The following is a 16,344-nucleotide window of genomic DNA, read 5'->3' on the forward strand; positions in this document are numbered from 1 at the left end:
ATTAATTTAAACCTGATTTCCTTACAAGAAACAGGGATCTCAGAAACTTTGCCTGCACTATCCAGTAAAGTTACTGAATCGATTTCAAGTCACTGAATCGAATCGAATCGTTCTAAATTAAAACCAGATCGTCCATGAATCGCGATTCGAATCGAATCGTTGCTAAAATGAATCGTTACACCCATAGTGACATAGCAGTTTTAGCAAGTTACATACGTTAAGCAAGAGTACATAAGTTATCCCACGTATCATTACATAACTTGTGTTTTGTAACATAGCATAATGTCGGATTGGACGTAAGGGTCTAAGACACAGGAAGTTCTGCAAGAAGACATGTGTTCAAGTCCTGTGTGGACTTACAATATGCACATACAATGTAGCCTACTCAACTATGCAACAACGTTACTCTTCACTCACGCTACAATCTTTTCCTATCTAACCACAGGGTTTTGTTGCCTAAACCCCCAGGTTTAACAAACGGACACAGACGCTTGGCCACTGACCAAGCTGCCATGTTTGAAGAGTGGCGAGAGACAAGATGTTGCTTATGGGTCTTCATCATCTGCTACAATTGTCTTTATTTGAATCACAAAAAAATTGATCCACACTCGGCACCTTTCTCATCTTCTGTTTTCTTCAATTTCTGTGTCATGGTGTGGTTACATTTGGAAAAATATATTTTTTTAAGGTAGAGGTTGGAGGCAAGCCATTGGAATCGCACGAATAGACATGAATAAAATCCATTTCAATACCAAAAAAACAACATTTTGGTCCATGGTGTAAATCGCGTTAGAAAAGATTCATATTGTCTCCCCAACCTCAAACGGGGGGGATAGTTCTTTACATGTTGGAAGACCTTCATCTAGAATACCCTAAATTACCTCTGATATATAGCCAAATATTGCGAATACTGTGCGAGTTCAAATGCACATATTTGTGCAAATATTGTGTGCTATAAAAGCTCAGACAGGTGTCTTTAATCTTGAAGTTTTTAGAAAAGTTTCCCACAGTAGAACGACACTAAGGACGACACTAAGAAGGCATCAGCTGTATAGAGGACCTTTTTGTTAATTAATACACATAAATGCACACGTCACAAAAGCCATAATGTCAGAAAGACGAACCCACAGGCCTTGGACTGTGTGTGCCGTCCGGGTGCGGGGGGGAAACTGAGTACTGGCTGCTCAGGTGCCCCCACCCCAACCTTTTTTCATCTGTACAGTGTTATCCGTGCGTCCACTTTTCCCATCTGCCCCTCGTTTCAAGGCTCACCGTTGAAGCTACAGGTCGGTGAGGTCTCGAGGGAAGTGGGTGGTGGGTGGGGGTCGGGGGGCTGCGCCGAGTCGGACACAGTGCTCCACCATGCTTCGCCTGAGACAAACTGTGAAAACGCTACTGTGCTCTTCTGTCCTCCGGGGCTACCGACGCTGCTACCATGCAGTAAGTAAACGGCACCACCAGGAGGCTGTGTGTGTGTGTGTGTGTGTGTGTGTGTGGTACAAACGTAGGCCAGGCAATGGTTACATCAGGTCCTTGCTACAACCATTCAATCTGTAAACAGGACTTTTAGTCTTCATTTTTTATGTACAGATGAAGCTGAAAAGAAGCTTCGACCCCCCCCACCTGTAATCTTCTTTAAAATAACCAGTGTCTCAGTTCTAGACCTGAGCCAGTGGCAGTCCGTGTATCCCAGAGGCTTCTTCCTCTCTTTCCAGTCGCTGATAAATCAGTTGTTATGAGATAACCCAGGAGTGGATCATACTGGAACACAAGAAGAAGAAACAGGAAACGGTCAGTGAAGCAACACTAGCAGGCAGGAAGTGACAAAGTGAGAATGAACAATAATTCGATGGCCTGCTTGGAGCGTTCGGATCAAGCTTCATAGCTTTGTGTGCGCGCTCAAATTCCATAAACAATATCCAAACATTTCATTGATTCATCTCCATTCTGCTGTCAGATGAATAAAAAGTCTGTTTGTCTCCCTGGAAGTGAGAGGCTCAGAAGTGGACTTATCTTTCCTAGTCGCTGACAAAGCTTCTTCAGTCAGCATCTGCATAATTCAGAGTAACACAGCCCTCATCGGGCCGCCACAAAAACCACACAGGGGCTTCTGCAATAAGGCAATCTAATCCAGGCCGTCCAATTTGAGTGACACATCCGTGAGTATCGCTCTTATACTTAAACAGTCTTTCTTAACGCTTGGAAGCTTTCACAGCTGAAACTATTTGATGTTATCGAGGGGAAACAGAGAAATCCTGTGTTCTCCTAATCTACCAGCTACATGCGGCCACATGGCGCAGCTTCAGAATGTGTGCAGACCGACATGAGAACACCATGAAAATGGTCATTTCCAAAATGTATTTGTTTTCCATTTCTTTTTGATCAATTTCTTATATGTTTGGATTTACATAACTTTAACAAGTAACTTCTGACTTTGAAATGACAGACAGACATATGGGTTTGCCTGAGACAGTAAAGGTACAGAAAAGCACTTGCAACTTTTATCAGGACTCTGAGGCGGGCAGGAAAGATCGTAGCTGACCCCTCTCACCCCGGACTCAGGCTCTTTGAGTCCCTTCCCTCAGGCAGGAGGCTGCGGACCATCAGGTTGTTTTTTTTCCATCAGCAGTTGGTCTCATGAACCAAGTCCATGTCCCCCATTGACCCAAACACTTCTCTGTCTCTGGAACACAGTGGTTTCTCTCACCATGGAAACATATGGACATACATACGTGTTTTAACTTACTTATCTATTTATATTGTCAATTCTTGCTTGTATATTTTTAACTCTTACTTTATTCTTGTTTTATACTAACCCATAGCCTTATTCTACTAACCCATTGCATTAGCATTTCATTTTACCTTATTTTATTACTTGTGCACTGCTGTCTTGTTGTCTGTTACACTGTCTACTGTCACGCACCAACCGCCAAGACAAATTCCTTGTATGTTTAACATATATTGGCAATAAATGTTTCCTGATTCCTGATTATTATATTTTATTCTTACATCAGCTTCTGCCCCCAATTTGCTTGACATACTCTAATTGTTTTGTGAAAACATAGTGATCTGTACTGTGTATCGGGAAAAAGAAAATTGTAAAAGATTGCATGAAACAACAACCGAAGAGCCAGAAATCCCAGATTGGCTCTCAACACTTGTCTGACTGAGCTGTGATTTGACAAGAACAGATCAGCACCTCGCTGATGAGGCTTCCCGAGGCCTGTCAGAGTTCCCAACACCTCTGGTAATCTCTGCTGGGGAGAAGACTGCCAATTCACAACTATCCATGGCTAGAGAGGGAGACAGGAGAGGGTACATGTGAAGGGAGTGACCGACAGTCCAGGAGTAAAAAGATGGCTCCTGCTCTGAGATTTGAGACATTAACCAAACATAATGCATGCTAAAATAGGAGTTGTGTGTGATACTGCAGTAAAATAATTTTTTTTTTTAAGTCAGTTAGGCTACATAATAATAATATAATAATGATTTATTTTCCAAGCCTTGTTTAATTTTGGTTTACATGTTTTTATTATTTTATACTTGGGGAAACATGAACAATAGTAGAAACTGTATTTGTGTTTGAATGTTTTCATCGTTTAACCCATTCAAAGCAAAGTCATTTCAAACCTAATCGTAATGAATCTTCTTGATACAACATCAACAAACTCCCATGTAAACCTGTTTGCATTATTATTACTTAGTCAGAGCCACTCCGATGATGAAGAGCATGATAGTTTAGTTTGAAAAAAAGCTTATAATTATAGTTATTATAGTTAGCCAGTTTATTGCCTCAGTGATGTTAATCATATGATTTAATTTGCTTCTGGTGGTGTTTATTTTTTTGTCAGCCAATGCAAGAGTATAAAATCATATAGTATAAACAAACTAAAAACTGTAATTCAAGTGTCCAAAATTGTTTTTGGTTATCAGTCAAAAACCCACAAGCGTCTTCCATTCCAACCTCATAATGCCAATGGCGACGAACATTTCAAATTCAATCTGGTTCATTGACAAACACTCACACTTCAGTGAACATTGTGATACAAGTGAAAACAATGCATTTGCTTCTGCTTCACTGAAATAATGCATTGTTTCCATGACCACGTACTGGTCCACATCGCGTTGGCCGCACCACCTATTCATTGAAAACATTCCCTACGGAGCGCTTTCCCTTCATTCGTAGATGTCTTTCAACAACTGCTCAGTTAAAGAGCCCAAGTTAACCCAAGTTGTGTCTATGAATAATATTGAATTTGTTCATCTCAGGTGAAATCAATATGATTAAAGATGGACACTATGCTGAGGGGTAAAGATTGACAGTAAAGGTGGTGTTGGTGTACTGGGTTTGGGGAGCTCTCAGATTTTCAACCCATGAGAATTCAGGCGTATTTAACATTATAACCTCATTTGACTGTAAACTCAACAAAGCCAAATTGTTGTTAGGAAAACATGTATACATACTAGAGCTGGGACGGTAACATTTCCGTACATATGAGTTTCTCCCGTATTGTTCATACATTGGGTTTGTAAAATCCAACGTAAGTTACGTTACATCATCAAGCTAACTCGCCGGCCAGTTGCGAGCAAGTTGGCCAGCGAGCAGCGAACAGCTGTCTGTGTAGCCGCGGTCCTTTTCGGCGTCAATTAATTCATGTGTTTTCTCGAAAAAGCAACACGTCACATACAGAGATACCGTCAGAATTGTTGTAAATTCTGTGATATGGATTTTTGGCCACACTGCACAGCCCTGATGCGTACCGTTACATAGTAACAGATGAAAGCGTGACAGCTCCTCAAAAGTGAAGTCAAACCATCTTGATCGCCCCCTGGTGGCTGGCTGCCGCATAGGTCCTCCATATTTGCGGATGGGCATACATTTTATGTAGTTCTTATCACACTTATGTATGTTGGCTTCATTTTTGTAGAGTGGAGCGGTGTCGTCCATCTTCCATTTATTTGAGTGTGTATAAATGTGTGTCTATCCTCCTGCTGTGCCCAGGTTGACAAAGTCAATAGTGATAGAGTCATTCCATCTGCACCAGATAAGCTCCACTGAACAACCAAAAAGGGGGCTTTAAAACGACACGGCACCCAGGTGTGGATGCGATCACTGAGGTGGAGCTGTGTGTTCATCAGCGCGTTGGAGAGGGCTTGCACGCTTGCATGTAGATGTGGGTTTGGCTCCTGTATGTGTGTGTATGTTGATCAGGGAAGTATCATTATTTTGGGAAGTGGCGTAGGATATTAAGGTCTTAAGGAGTGTGAGAGCGGAGTATGTCCAAATATAATATAATATATTATATTAAGTCAGGAATAATGCATTGAAAAAGAAAAAGAGAAAAAAATTCTTTAACAAATTTAAATAGGCATTAAAAGTTTTCTTTTGATTTTAAACTGTAATGATGAAGCCATTTCTATCAAAAGCCAAGACTTACACTACAAAGTGGCTTGTGTGCCATATAATTGATTTAGTGTTTCTACATGTGTGATATTGCTGTGATAAATATAACATCCCTTTGAACAAAGTACAATACTGGTATATACTGGTACAGTACTGGTCAACAAGCCACTGTGTAACCATGTTCACTCGTAGCATTGTCACACTAATCCAAGAACATCTCAATGTTAAAGTTTTGGGCTACTGCTGTCATATCTCACAGGTAAAAGCCACAATTTCAAACCATTTAGTCAGTGTTTTATGGCACATTAAGAGAAAAGGCATTCATGCAGAAAACAAACTGTTGGGGCCCTATGGAAGTTCCTGCAAGGAACTTTCCTTTTGTGTTAAATATGGTGCCACATGTTTACACCGGTGGTGTTGTTTCCATCAGCGCAAGCGTGCCTCGTAATGCATGTCACTGCAGTGGGATCTCCCTGTCTTGCCAGCTCTGTCCTGGTTCTGTGCTTCCTGTCCCTCCAGCGTGCCCTGGGCCTCCAGCATTAGGGTTACTGTTGCCTCTCATTGAGGTGGGTGGTGAGCTCAAGGTTCTGCAGACTCTGACGAAACCATTTCTCCTGCTGTTGCTCTCCTCTGTACCCCAGGAGTTGGCACACAGTGGAACTTAAGGTCAAAGTCAATGTACAGGTCGTTCTGGGTAAAAGTCCATAGCTTTGGTTGGTCCTTCGTAAAGGGACCGAGAAACGTTGAAACTCTTCTCCTGGATAGAGGAGATGTCTAAAGGCCTGTCGCTGCTGGAGACCCCACTTGAGTGTGAGCAGAAGGAGTTTCAGGGGACCTGCATGTAAGTCATTTCACCTAATATCACGGAGTCGTTGACAGGGTGATAGAGTGAGTCAATCATCTCGCCGATGCCCATGTTTATTTCTGTAGACACACTGAGTCATCAGAATGAAGTTACTGTTCCTTGGAGCAACTCTAAGAAGAACACTATCTTGAATAAAAATTGTAATAAAAAAAGCAAATGTACCTTTTAGTGTTTCCACTGATAAGACCTTAGAGGGATATATCCAGGTTCCACACACTGCACCACATGACACATGGAAGAAGAATCCGGATTGATTAGTTACAGCATTATTAGAAAAGTACAGGAACATTGTGTAAATTATTATAATGTAACAGGCAGAACATTTTAGCAGACACGCATATAATCATTTGCATTTCCTAAATGAACACTATCATTTACATTATTCTCTAAAAAACGCAGGATAGGGTATCAACATGTAGGCATTTTATAGATCTGTTATCCACCTAAGCGTTCTGGTAGTGCTTGTTAATGTAATAAAGAATCCAATTCTCTTAACATCACATTTATTAACAGTATCGGGCCGCAAGCTGACAGATCAGTATGCGTGAGAACGTGGTTGCCAGAGAAAGTTACTTTATACAGTGATTTGCACTCACATCGTTTTGCGGTGATTCAGAAATTCAACCTAGAAAAATTTCCGTGTGCTAGAAATTGTTTGATTTGATAAATGTAATGTTTTTACGTGTAATATCATTGTGCCACAACTCGTGCTCCATGCTCACCAGTACAGATAGTAGAAGAAGGAGAGCACGAAGAAGGACAGCTTGCACCAGGCCTCCTTCAGGCAGAACTTAAGCGTGTCGCCATTCATGACCGATGCCGGGTCGTAGAGTAGCTCCTTCGTGTCCGTTGGGGAATGGAAGTACCTACCACAGAGGGCAAAGACCAAATCGCGGGTAGATGACCCGTTCCACACCAGAAGGGGGGGGGGGGGTAGGCGGAGATGATGGGAGGAAGTGTGGGGGGGTGGTATGGAAAAAGATGGCATGATGAGTTAGGAAGACGTGGTGATGCAGCAGATGAAATTGGTGGATATGTTTGTGGAAATTTAGCTGAACCTCTTTTCTGAACAGACGTTCGATTGTAAAAGTAAAGGTGTGAGGAATTGATTAAATTGCGTCTTTAGTTACCCGTTACCATAGCAGTCATCTACTTATGTTATTGTTTGGGTAAAAAACAAAGCTGGTTACAAATGACACTTTCATTGTGAACGCCAATGTTTTTCTCACATATTCATCCATGAAGATGAGTACTTCATCCGGAAGTCTCGTAGGCTAAAAAAATAGTTAGAATTGCACTTCTCTTAACCCCAAATAAGAGCATTTTTGGGGGTTGAACCTAACCAACTAGCTTTGTTGTGCAGGTAACACAATTGAATACAATACTTCCAGAGACTGCCAAAGATTGGTTTGGCCAAGAAAACTGGAATTGGATCGTTGGTATTTAAATCATTATTAGTAAACTGTAGACATCTGTGGCATTATGGAAATGGAAAACAGAGGAAAAGTATTTCCCTTTGTGTCAGTGCACAAAAACTGTGACTGAATCAGGTCAGAAATAGTGCTAATTATTTAAGTCAACTCTCATCAGTAGCAACATTTTCCATTTTTACAGCAGTATTATACAAGCAGATGTGTCACTTGTGTCTGGCGAAGTATTTGGATGCATATTCAAATATATTTTCACCCTGGTCACGTATGTGTATCCAATTCTATCAGGGCTGGGGTTTATTCCACTGAATCCAGCTCAGTAAGTAAAATACACCTCCTAAATGCTGTGCATAACATTTTGAATTTCAGATGAAACGTCAATTTTTTTACCTGCTGACTGATTTAAAACACCCCTCGTGAATCCACCATATAATACGATAAAATATAATAACAGCAGGTGCCCATAGCAAAATCAATATCCGTAAACAGTAAAGCTCTGTGAAATGAAGATGCGCCAAAGAGAAAAACCTGTATGTCATTAATAACACTTTGGATTTGGGGAATTGTGGAATATTTCCTGGAGCTTTAACATCCATTTATAACTTCTTTTTTGGGGGTTGTTGCACAGAGCAAGGGAAGTCACCATGAGGTAAAGAGAGGAGGGAACTACAGCTGCCGCCTTTTGCTATGAGAGAGAGCTGTTATGTAATGATACACGAATGCCTCATTACTTTTTACAAGGGAAATTGGTATTTCATGGACCCCAGAACTGACACAAATGGACATGATTTTGTATTAATGGATTTTTGTATATTAATGTAAGACCAGTTGCATTGACGTAGTGGGGCCTAACCCTAACTTGCCAACAGGTGCTTAATGTATGTACACATGTTCATGATAATACATTTAGTAGTCATGAATGAATTATAATGTACATTTACTAATTCAGTTGGTCATTTAGATGAGTCATGCATATACAATATCTTCAACAATGGCCTTGAAAATGACTACCGGTGTTTATGTGATGAAAAGGCTTTGTAATGAGTAGCTGAATATAATATTTACAGTAGCTACATGAACAGATGACTGATGATGAAGGGGAACAAGGTTAGCAAATACTTAACAAACATTCATACAATTAGCTAATTGTACGTCAGTATTAAAGTTCTATTGACAACAATCGTTTCATAATTAACCTGAATATACATATTTATTTTACAGACATCAAGTCAAAGACTTGATGACCTATGTCAGTATAAATGACAAAACATACACATACAAAAAGTTACAACCGCCCTTTATATCTTCACTTTCCAAAATGTCCGTCCTGTAGTTTGAAAACTTGCTGGTCCTCTCATTGTCCACACACACACACACAAACCCATTTAGACCAATAGGATTCATGGCGAGCCACTCTAATTCTAACGGACTGGTTTTCTTGACCAGCAACATGCACTTCCACCTACATACTGCTCCCCCTCTGTCACGCTTACACCTTCCTTTGTTTTAAACATTTAGCAGATTTCACAGTGATGACCACTATATAATGGACAAAAAGTTCAATAAACTAAAAAGAACATTATATCTGGAAAGACACATGTTAAATGTTATTGATTTTTTTGGGGTGGGGGGCAGAGTAAGAAAAACATTTTTCTTTTTGTTTGACTTTTTCTGTAAAAATATTTTATTTGGAAAACAGACTGACTAATACTCCCATTGGCCAGCTATTTCTTTGTGTTGATCCGTCACACCTTCAAAGATCCTGGGGGACGCCTCAGTGTTTCCCCAACCATCATAACAGCCCCCCCCATCCCCCAGAAAAAGTGTGCAATTAAAAAAAAAGATTTTTTTGTTATTTGTCCACACAGACACGAATCTGTGGCGAACATGTGCGTGTAGCAGCGGGGCAGACAGTGACTATCCCCCCCCCGAAAGTATTTGTGTTTGCGTTTTGTAGATCTGGGCTCTTAAGAGTCGCCCCCCCTCCTCTTGCTCCCCAAGAACAACAAGACAACAACCCTGCAGAGCATCACATCGACGCGTGGACTAAAGATTGAGTAGCTGTGCATGCCGTCGTCCACATATACAGACTACAATCGATACGTCTCTCACTCTCCTCTGAATCACCTTGTCAACATTAGATTTCTCCCCCATCACTCACTCCCGACTCGCTGTCCAGCCTCCTCCTTCTCTGTCTCCTTCACTCTCTGTGCAGGAAGCAGGATGTGTGGCCGCCGGGCATCTGGCACAGTCTCCAATTAATGAGACTGCGCTCTCTTTGGCTCTCCTCAAGTCGCATCTCCCCTCAGCCTGTAACTCCAACCAGCTGAGCACATGAGCTGAAACCAATCAGGCTGCCAGCAGTCTTCATTCAACTCCCAACTGGAGCAAAGTAAAGGCAACAGAGGAAAAAAGCAAAGGAGCAGCGAAGGAAATCTTAAGATGTGGTGACCCATTTTTCAGACACTGCCTTGAGATGAGTTACTGGCTCAACATCTACTGGCCTTTAACCACCCGTTTCCTTCAGTCCAACTAAGGCAAGACATTTGCATGGTTCAATTAAACATGTGCATAGCATACAGTATATTCCATCCTCATACATCTCATTCTTCTGTACAACTCCTTGACCTAAAGCTATCACAAAGGCATCAATGCTGTTGTACTGGGTTTTTTCTGTCTTCATGCTATCCGAGCAATGCCGTTTAGGAAACAATTAACATTTGAAGAATTAAACTATACATTATCTTGGTATTTCTGTAATCATTGGGAAATGAATTTGGGGCCTCAAAAAAGGAAGAAAAGTTGTAATGTGTTTTAGACGGAACTACCAGTATTAGTTTTGATCTTTATGTTTTAATCTCACAGGATTTGTTGACACACTACGGGAAAAATAGTTGCGCTCTACTTTTGAAAATTAAAAATGTACTGTATAGTAACTTCCTTGAGTTGTAGCATGTTTAGTAACATTTAGTATGGTTGGGCAACCAGGGGTCCGTTTCAAGAAGGAGGTTTAACAAATGAGTTTTGGGTTTCAGACCAGCTGTTCAGAGTTGGTTCAATCAACTCTGAGTAGGTTGACTCAGAGTTGAGCGCGTGCACCACCACAGTATGAAGGCAGCATGAATGGAGCCATGATACTACGAGTTACCCTGACAACCACCACAAACAAAATATTCACCCCTATTGAGCTGCAAATATTAATGCAAGCGTACAACGAGTATGAACCCGTAATTAGAAAGAAAAGCAACACGCTACTGCAGCAAACCTACGGACCTACGCCAGGATCCTATTTGTGGACTTCAGCTCTGCCTTCAACACCATCATCTCGTCTCTGCTGCAGGACAAACTCTTTCAGCTACACGTGCCCGACTCAGCCTGCAAGTGGATCACAGACTTCCTGTCTGACAGGAAGCAGCACGTGAAGCTGGAGAAACACGTCTCAGCCTCTCGGACCATCAGCACCGGTTCCCCCCAAGGCTGCGTTCTCTCCCCTCTGCTCTTCTGCCTGTACACCAACAGCTGCACCTCCAGTCACCAGTCCGTCAAGCTCCTGAAGTTTGCGGATGACACCACCCTCATTGGACCAATCTCTGGTAGGGACGAGTCCGCCTACAGGTGGAGTCTGACCATCTGGTGTCCTGGTGCAGCCAGAACAACCTGGAGCTCAACGCTCTAAAGACAGTGGAGATGGTTGTGGATTTCCGGAGGAACAGAGCCCCACCCTCCCCCATCACCCTGTGTGACTCCCCCGTCACTATTGTGGACTCCTTCCGTTTCCTGGGCTCCATCATCACCCAGGACCTCAAGTGGGAGCTGAACATCAGCTCCATCACCAAGAAGGCTCAGCAGAGGTTGTTCTTCCTGAGGCAGCTGAAGAAACTCAACCTGCCAAAGACGATGATGGTCCACTTCTACACGGCCATCGTGGAGTCCATCCTCTGCTCCTCCATCACCGTCTGGTACGCTGCAGCCACAGCCAAGGACAAGGGCAGGCTGCAGCGTGTCATCCACTCTGCAGAGAGGGTGATCGGCTGCAATCTGCCGTCCCTGGAGGACTTGTTCGCTTCCAGGTCTCTGAAGCAGCTAAAAGATGGTAGCCGACCCCTCTCACCCCGGACAAAACCTGTCTGTGCCCCTTCCATCTGGCAGGAGGCTGAGGTCCATCAGGACTAAGACCTCCCGCCACACCAACAGTTTCTTCCCGTCGGCAGTCGGGCTCATCAACAGAGCCGGTCCCCCACTGACTGACTATAACATCCCACCGGTCACTCCCCCTCACACTGCACATGTCACTTTAACTGTCATTTATCACTCGTCACTTGTTCGATAGTGCACTTTATTTTTTAATTTCTTTAAATATTTTTAATTTAACTTTTTAAAATATTTTTAACTTTAACTTTGTTCTTTTATTTTATACTAACCCATAGCCTTTCTAATAACCCATAGCATTAGCATTTCATTTTATTACTTGTGCACTGCTGTCTTGTTGTCTATTGTTACACTGTCTACTGTCACGCACTAACCGCCAAGACAAATTCCTTGTATGTTTGACATATTTTGGCAATAAATGTTTCCTGATTCCTGAAAAGACAGAGAAACGGCGTAAGTTCCAATATAGTATTGTCAGTTAATATTTAACGTACACACTCATCATAATCCATACGTTTTACTAATTCCCAGTGAGAGCACGTCCACGATGGGGGACGTTAGTTATATGAGGACGGATGAGGTCATGGACATATTTGATGGACTGTGAAGAAAAACGATACCGTTCAAACAAGTAGTTATCTGCAAATGACAATATATTTAATCAGGCCTCAATATTCTCTCGTGACGTGTTTAACACCCTGCGAAGTAAAAGCGCTTCTTCCTCAACAGGATCGTCCAGAAAAGGACGCGACGTGTTCCAATAAACACTTTAGTCTTTAACGTAACATCTTATTTTGTTCATATGTGTAAACTGCGCTACAATCCGCCTGATACAGAGTGAATGAATGAATGAGGAAATGAAAGCACGCTGTGTGATTGGCTGGGCTGCTGTCAGAGGGAGGAGACTGTGGAAGGAGAAAGACCAGGTGATGTTCACAGGCTCAGTTACCATGGTGACTGACCCTGAGCTTTAATTACCTCCCTTTGTGAAACAGAAAAGCCAGAGTTTCCCTCATCTCAGGGTGAACAAACTCTGAGTTTCCACTAAACCCGCTTCTTGAAACGGACCCCAGGACTATTACAAAACAACTAAACTGTATTTCATTTCTATTCCCAATTTTACTTAAAATAAGACGTTTCTTTCATCTTACCTCCTGGGAGAAAAATGTGGTATGGATGTATATCCATACAAAACCTTCCCAAAATGGGGATCTCCATGGATTATGTTTATAAACTGGACTGCACTGTATATTATTTGTCACAAATATAATGCAATCCGGAAAAAAATCAAGAACATAATAAATAATAACAGAATTTTTCACATCAAGAATGATGTCTGTAGGTCGTCAAGCCCATAAGTTCCGAATGGGTAAAAAAGCAACTTTATATCAAACTAGGATGTTCATGTGCATGAATACAGATATTCTGCAACAGAGATAATTTAAACCTGCTGAAGGCCACATTTAACTCTTGCAATGGACCACAATCGCGCACACACACACACACACACACACACACACACACACACACAGCGAACACCAACTTCTTTGAGAGGACCCTCACTGACGTAGCACATTCCCCTTTATCCTAACTATCACAGCTAAGTGCTTAACTCCAGCCCTCTCACTAAACTCAGCGTTCCTCACTATGTAGACCTTTAGCCCCCCCCCCCCCCCCCCACACACACACACACACACACACACACACACTTTATGATTGCATAGTCACCTCCACGTGTTGTAGAAGAGCAGGGGGATGTTGAGGCCCACCGTCAGCCACTCCTGGGCACACAGGAACATAATGCAGAAGAGTCCATGGATGGAGTACTCTGGTAGCACCAACTACAAAGAGACAGCGGAGGAACGGGGATGATTCAAAGGGAAGTGGAGTACAGCAAAGAGTAACCGCTTATTCAGTCTTAAATCACTGATTGTCCTGCTCCCAAACTGCAATTGTGGTGATTAGTGTTACTAAATACTGATACTGCTTTTCACTAAGAAAAGATCTGCAGAAATGAAACAACGCTATTTTAAACTTAACTAAAGGGCATGTTGGTTAGCAGAGGCCACATTACCATTTAGAATATCTGCAGGTGCAAGAAAACACCTCAAATATCTGCATTAACATTCAAATCCTTAGTCCAGTCTATATTTAGACATTGCAAATCTGTCTATCTGCCAGCATTCCAAAAGGCTAAATGCCCCCCCATCTATATTATGGAGAGCTTAACTTCACAATCGACTGAGCTCCATCTTTATCATAATAACTGTAGGGCTTGGCCCTCGGAATGCAGGAAGCAAGACCAAGGCCATTGACAACTTCCCCCTTGAGCAAGAAGGCCTAATTTTCAAAATAGTTAAAAGAAGCTTATTTATGCTGTTTCATAATAAGCCGTAACAAAAGTTGGAACCATACCATGCACCAGTCCAACGAATACAAAGCTAGGCCATACAAAAAGAGTGATTTTATACCCTACTGAAATGTCTTGTCTTGTGTCTGCATTCATCATTGACCATGATAGAGACCTTTTACCATTACCCTAAGCTGTAGCATTGGGTATGAAAGGACGGGTCTATGCCCCAATCCTTCTATTGGACCATTATTTAATGCTGTGATATGCGATACGCAGCCTAACACAGGCTGGAGGTGTGGTCTTCCCCTGTTCATCCCCGAAGGGTGTGGCTGGAACAGCTGACAGCAATCAGCCATCAGAGGCCTCTACATCAACCCAGGTCTTCCTGCCTTTTGTTCAGTCATAACGTGATACGATATAGTCCGGATCAACGAATCCGCTAGCTTTTGATTTAGGTTTGAATATGTACCTGCAAATGTCGCAATATTTCCTGTTGATCGGACACTGTGATACGTTTTGCTGCAAGGGATTGAAAGCGCCAACTGTATTACGCTGTTGAAAGATTTTATGGTCAGAATAGTCTTATTTTCTTTTCGATCTTGGATCGCTTTTCCCGGGTCTCCGCTGCGAGATCTGTTTGCCTGTGGTTTATTTGGTAGCGCAAGCTACATCGTTTGTTTCCGTAACTGTGCACACATCGGTCCGACCATACGGATTCACGTTGCTGATCTACGTTCCGCTGGTCGCGGGTCAGAATCTCCTCGTGTCCGTTAGTTGCCCTCTTTTTCTAAGCCGTAGCCTATAGCAACAGATGGCGTTGCCATAGCAGTGTGACTTTGTCTCCCTCTGTGGTCTCGGTCACGTGGGCCACTTCCTCGCATTCCGCTCCGGCCCGCCCCACGCGTTGAGTAGTTGCATGACACTGTTTGGCATTATCGTCTTCCTCGATGTTTCACTACGTGGAACACTTCCCTGCATTTCGCTCTCGCTCGCCCCCGCGTCGAGTAGTTGTATTACACCGCATTCCCGCCTTCCTCGGTGGTTTGATTTAACGGTCTCACTTCCGCCCCGCTGCTCTCGCTCGCCCCCCTAGTGTGATAATCGGCACTCCGCTTGTTGTTGCTGCAGAGGTTGAATGGTGGTAGCAGGGAGACCTGCCAGGAGGGAGTTGCAGTAGTCCAGGCGTGAGATGACAAGAGCCTGAATCAGTACCTGGGCTGCCTTCTGAGTGAGAAGAGGACGTACGCGCCGGATGTTTTAGAGAGTGTATCTACAGGATCGTGTTGTCGCAGTAATGTTGGGAGTCAGGGAGAGTTGGCTGTCGATTGTGACGCCGAGGTTCCTAGCGGTCAAAGTGGGTGTTAGCACAGAGTTGCCAAAGTTGACAGTCAAGTCCTGGGTCGGAGAGTCTTTTCCTGGAAAGAGAAGTAGTTCAGTCTTGTCGGGGTTGATTTTCAGATGGTGGGCGGACATCCACTGAGAGATGTCAGTCAGACAGGCAGAGATCCGTGCCGCCACCTGGGTGTCCGAGGGAGGGAAGGAGAGAATTAGTTGTGTGTCATCTGCATAGCTGTGGTAGGAGAAGCCATGGGAGCGAATGACAGCGCCAAGAGAGTTGGTGTAGAGCGAGAAGAGAAGGGGACCCAGGACGGAACCCTGAGGAACTCCCGTAGTAAGAGGACAAGGTTCCGACACAGATCCTCGCCAGGTTACCCGGTAGGTGCGGCCGTCGAGGTAGGGGGAGAGAGCAGAGCCTGAGACACCAAGTTCCTGAAGGGAGGAATTAAGGATCTGGTGGTTGACTGTGTCAAATGCAGCAGAGAGGTCCAGAAGGACGAGGACAGAGGAGAGAGAGGAGCTCTAGCAGTGTGGAGTTGCTCTGAGACAGCAAGGAGAGCAGTCTCTCTGGAACGGCCTTGAAGCCTGACTGGTGAGGGTCAAGGAGGTTGTTACGGTGGAGATAGGAGGGGAGTTGGTTAAAGATCGCACGTTCAAAGGGAAGAAGAGAGACCGGTCTATAGTTGTTTTCTTCAGAAGGGTTGAGGGTAGGTTTCACTCTTGCCTCCTTCAGAGAATTGGGAAAACAGCCAGATAACAGAGCGTTGTTGATGAGACAGGTGAGGAAAGGAAGAAGGTCAGGTGC

General features: G+C 43.2%; 1 protein-coding gene across 2 annotated transcripts in view; it reads right to left on the reverse strand.

The window, feature by feature from the left end:
* Positions 1-563: 563 nt before the first annotated feature.
* Positions 564-16,344, reverse strand: part of cnih3 (cornichon family AMPA receptor auxiliary protein 3) — a 57,286-nt gene continuing 41,505 nt past the window's right edge. Inside the window, exons 4-7 of one of the 2 annotated variants that reach the window (XM_040160825.2) lie at positions 13,577-13,689; positions 6,992-7,135; positions 6,432-6,485; positions 564-1,761 (exon numbers count right to left, since the gene is read on the reverse strand). In XM_040160825.2, coding sequence (XP_040016759.1) covers positions 6,458-6,485; positions 6,992-7,135; positions 13,577-13,689 — 285 coding nt within the window. In that variant the 3' untranslated portion in view covers positions 564-1,761; positions 6,432-6,457. Of the gene's footprint in view, positions 1,762-6,431; positions 6,486-6,991; positions 7,139-13,576; positions 13,690-16,344 lie in introns of both variants that reach the window. The other variant, XM_040160824.2, reaches the window with a different exon arrangement.

Source organism: Gasterosteus aculeatus, chromosome 18, assembly GCF_964276395.1.
Source record: "Gasterosteus aculeatus chromosome 18, fGasAcu3.hap1.1, whole genome shotgun sequence".
NCBI classification, from domain to species: Eukaryota; Metazoa; Chordata; class Actinopteri; order Perciformes; family Gasterosteidae; genus Gasterosteus; species Gasterosteus aculeatus.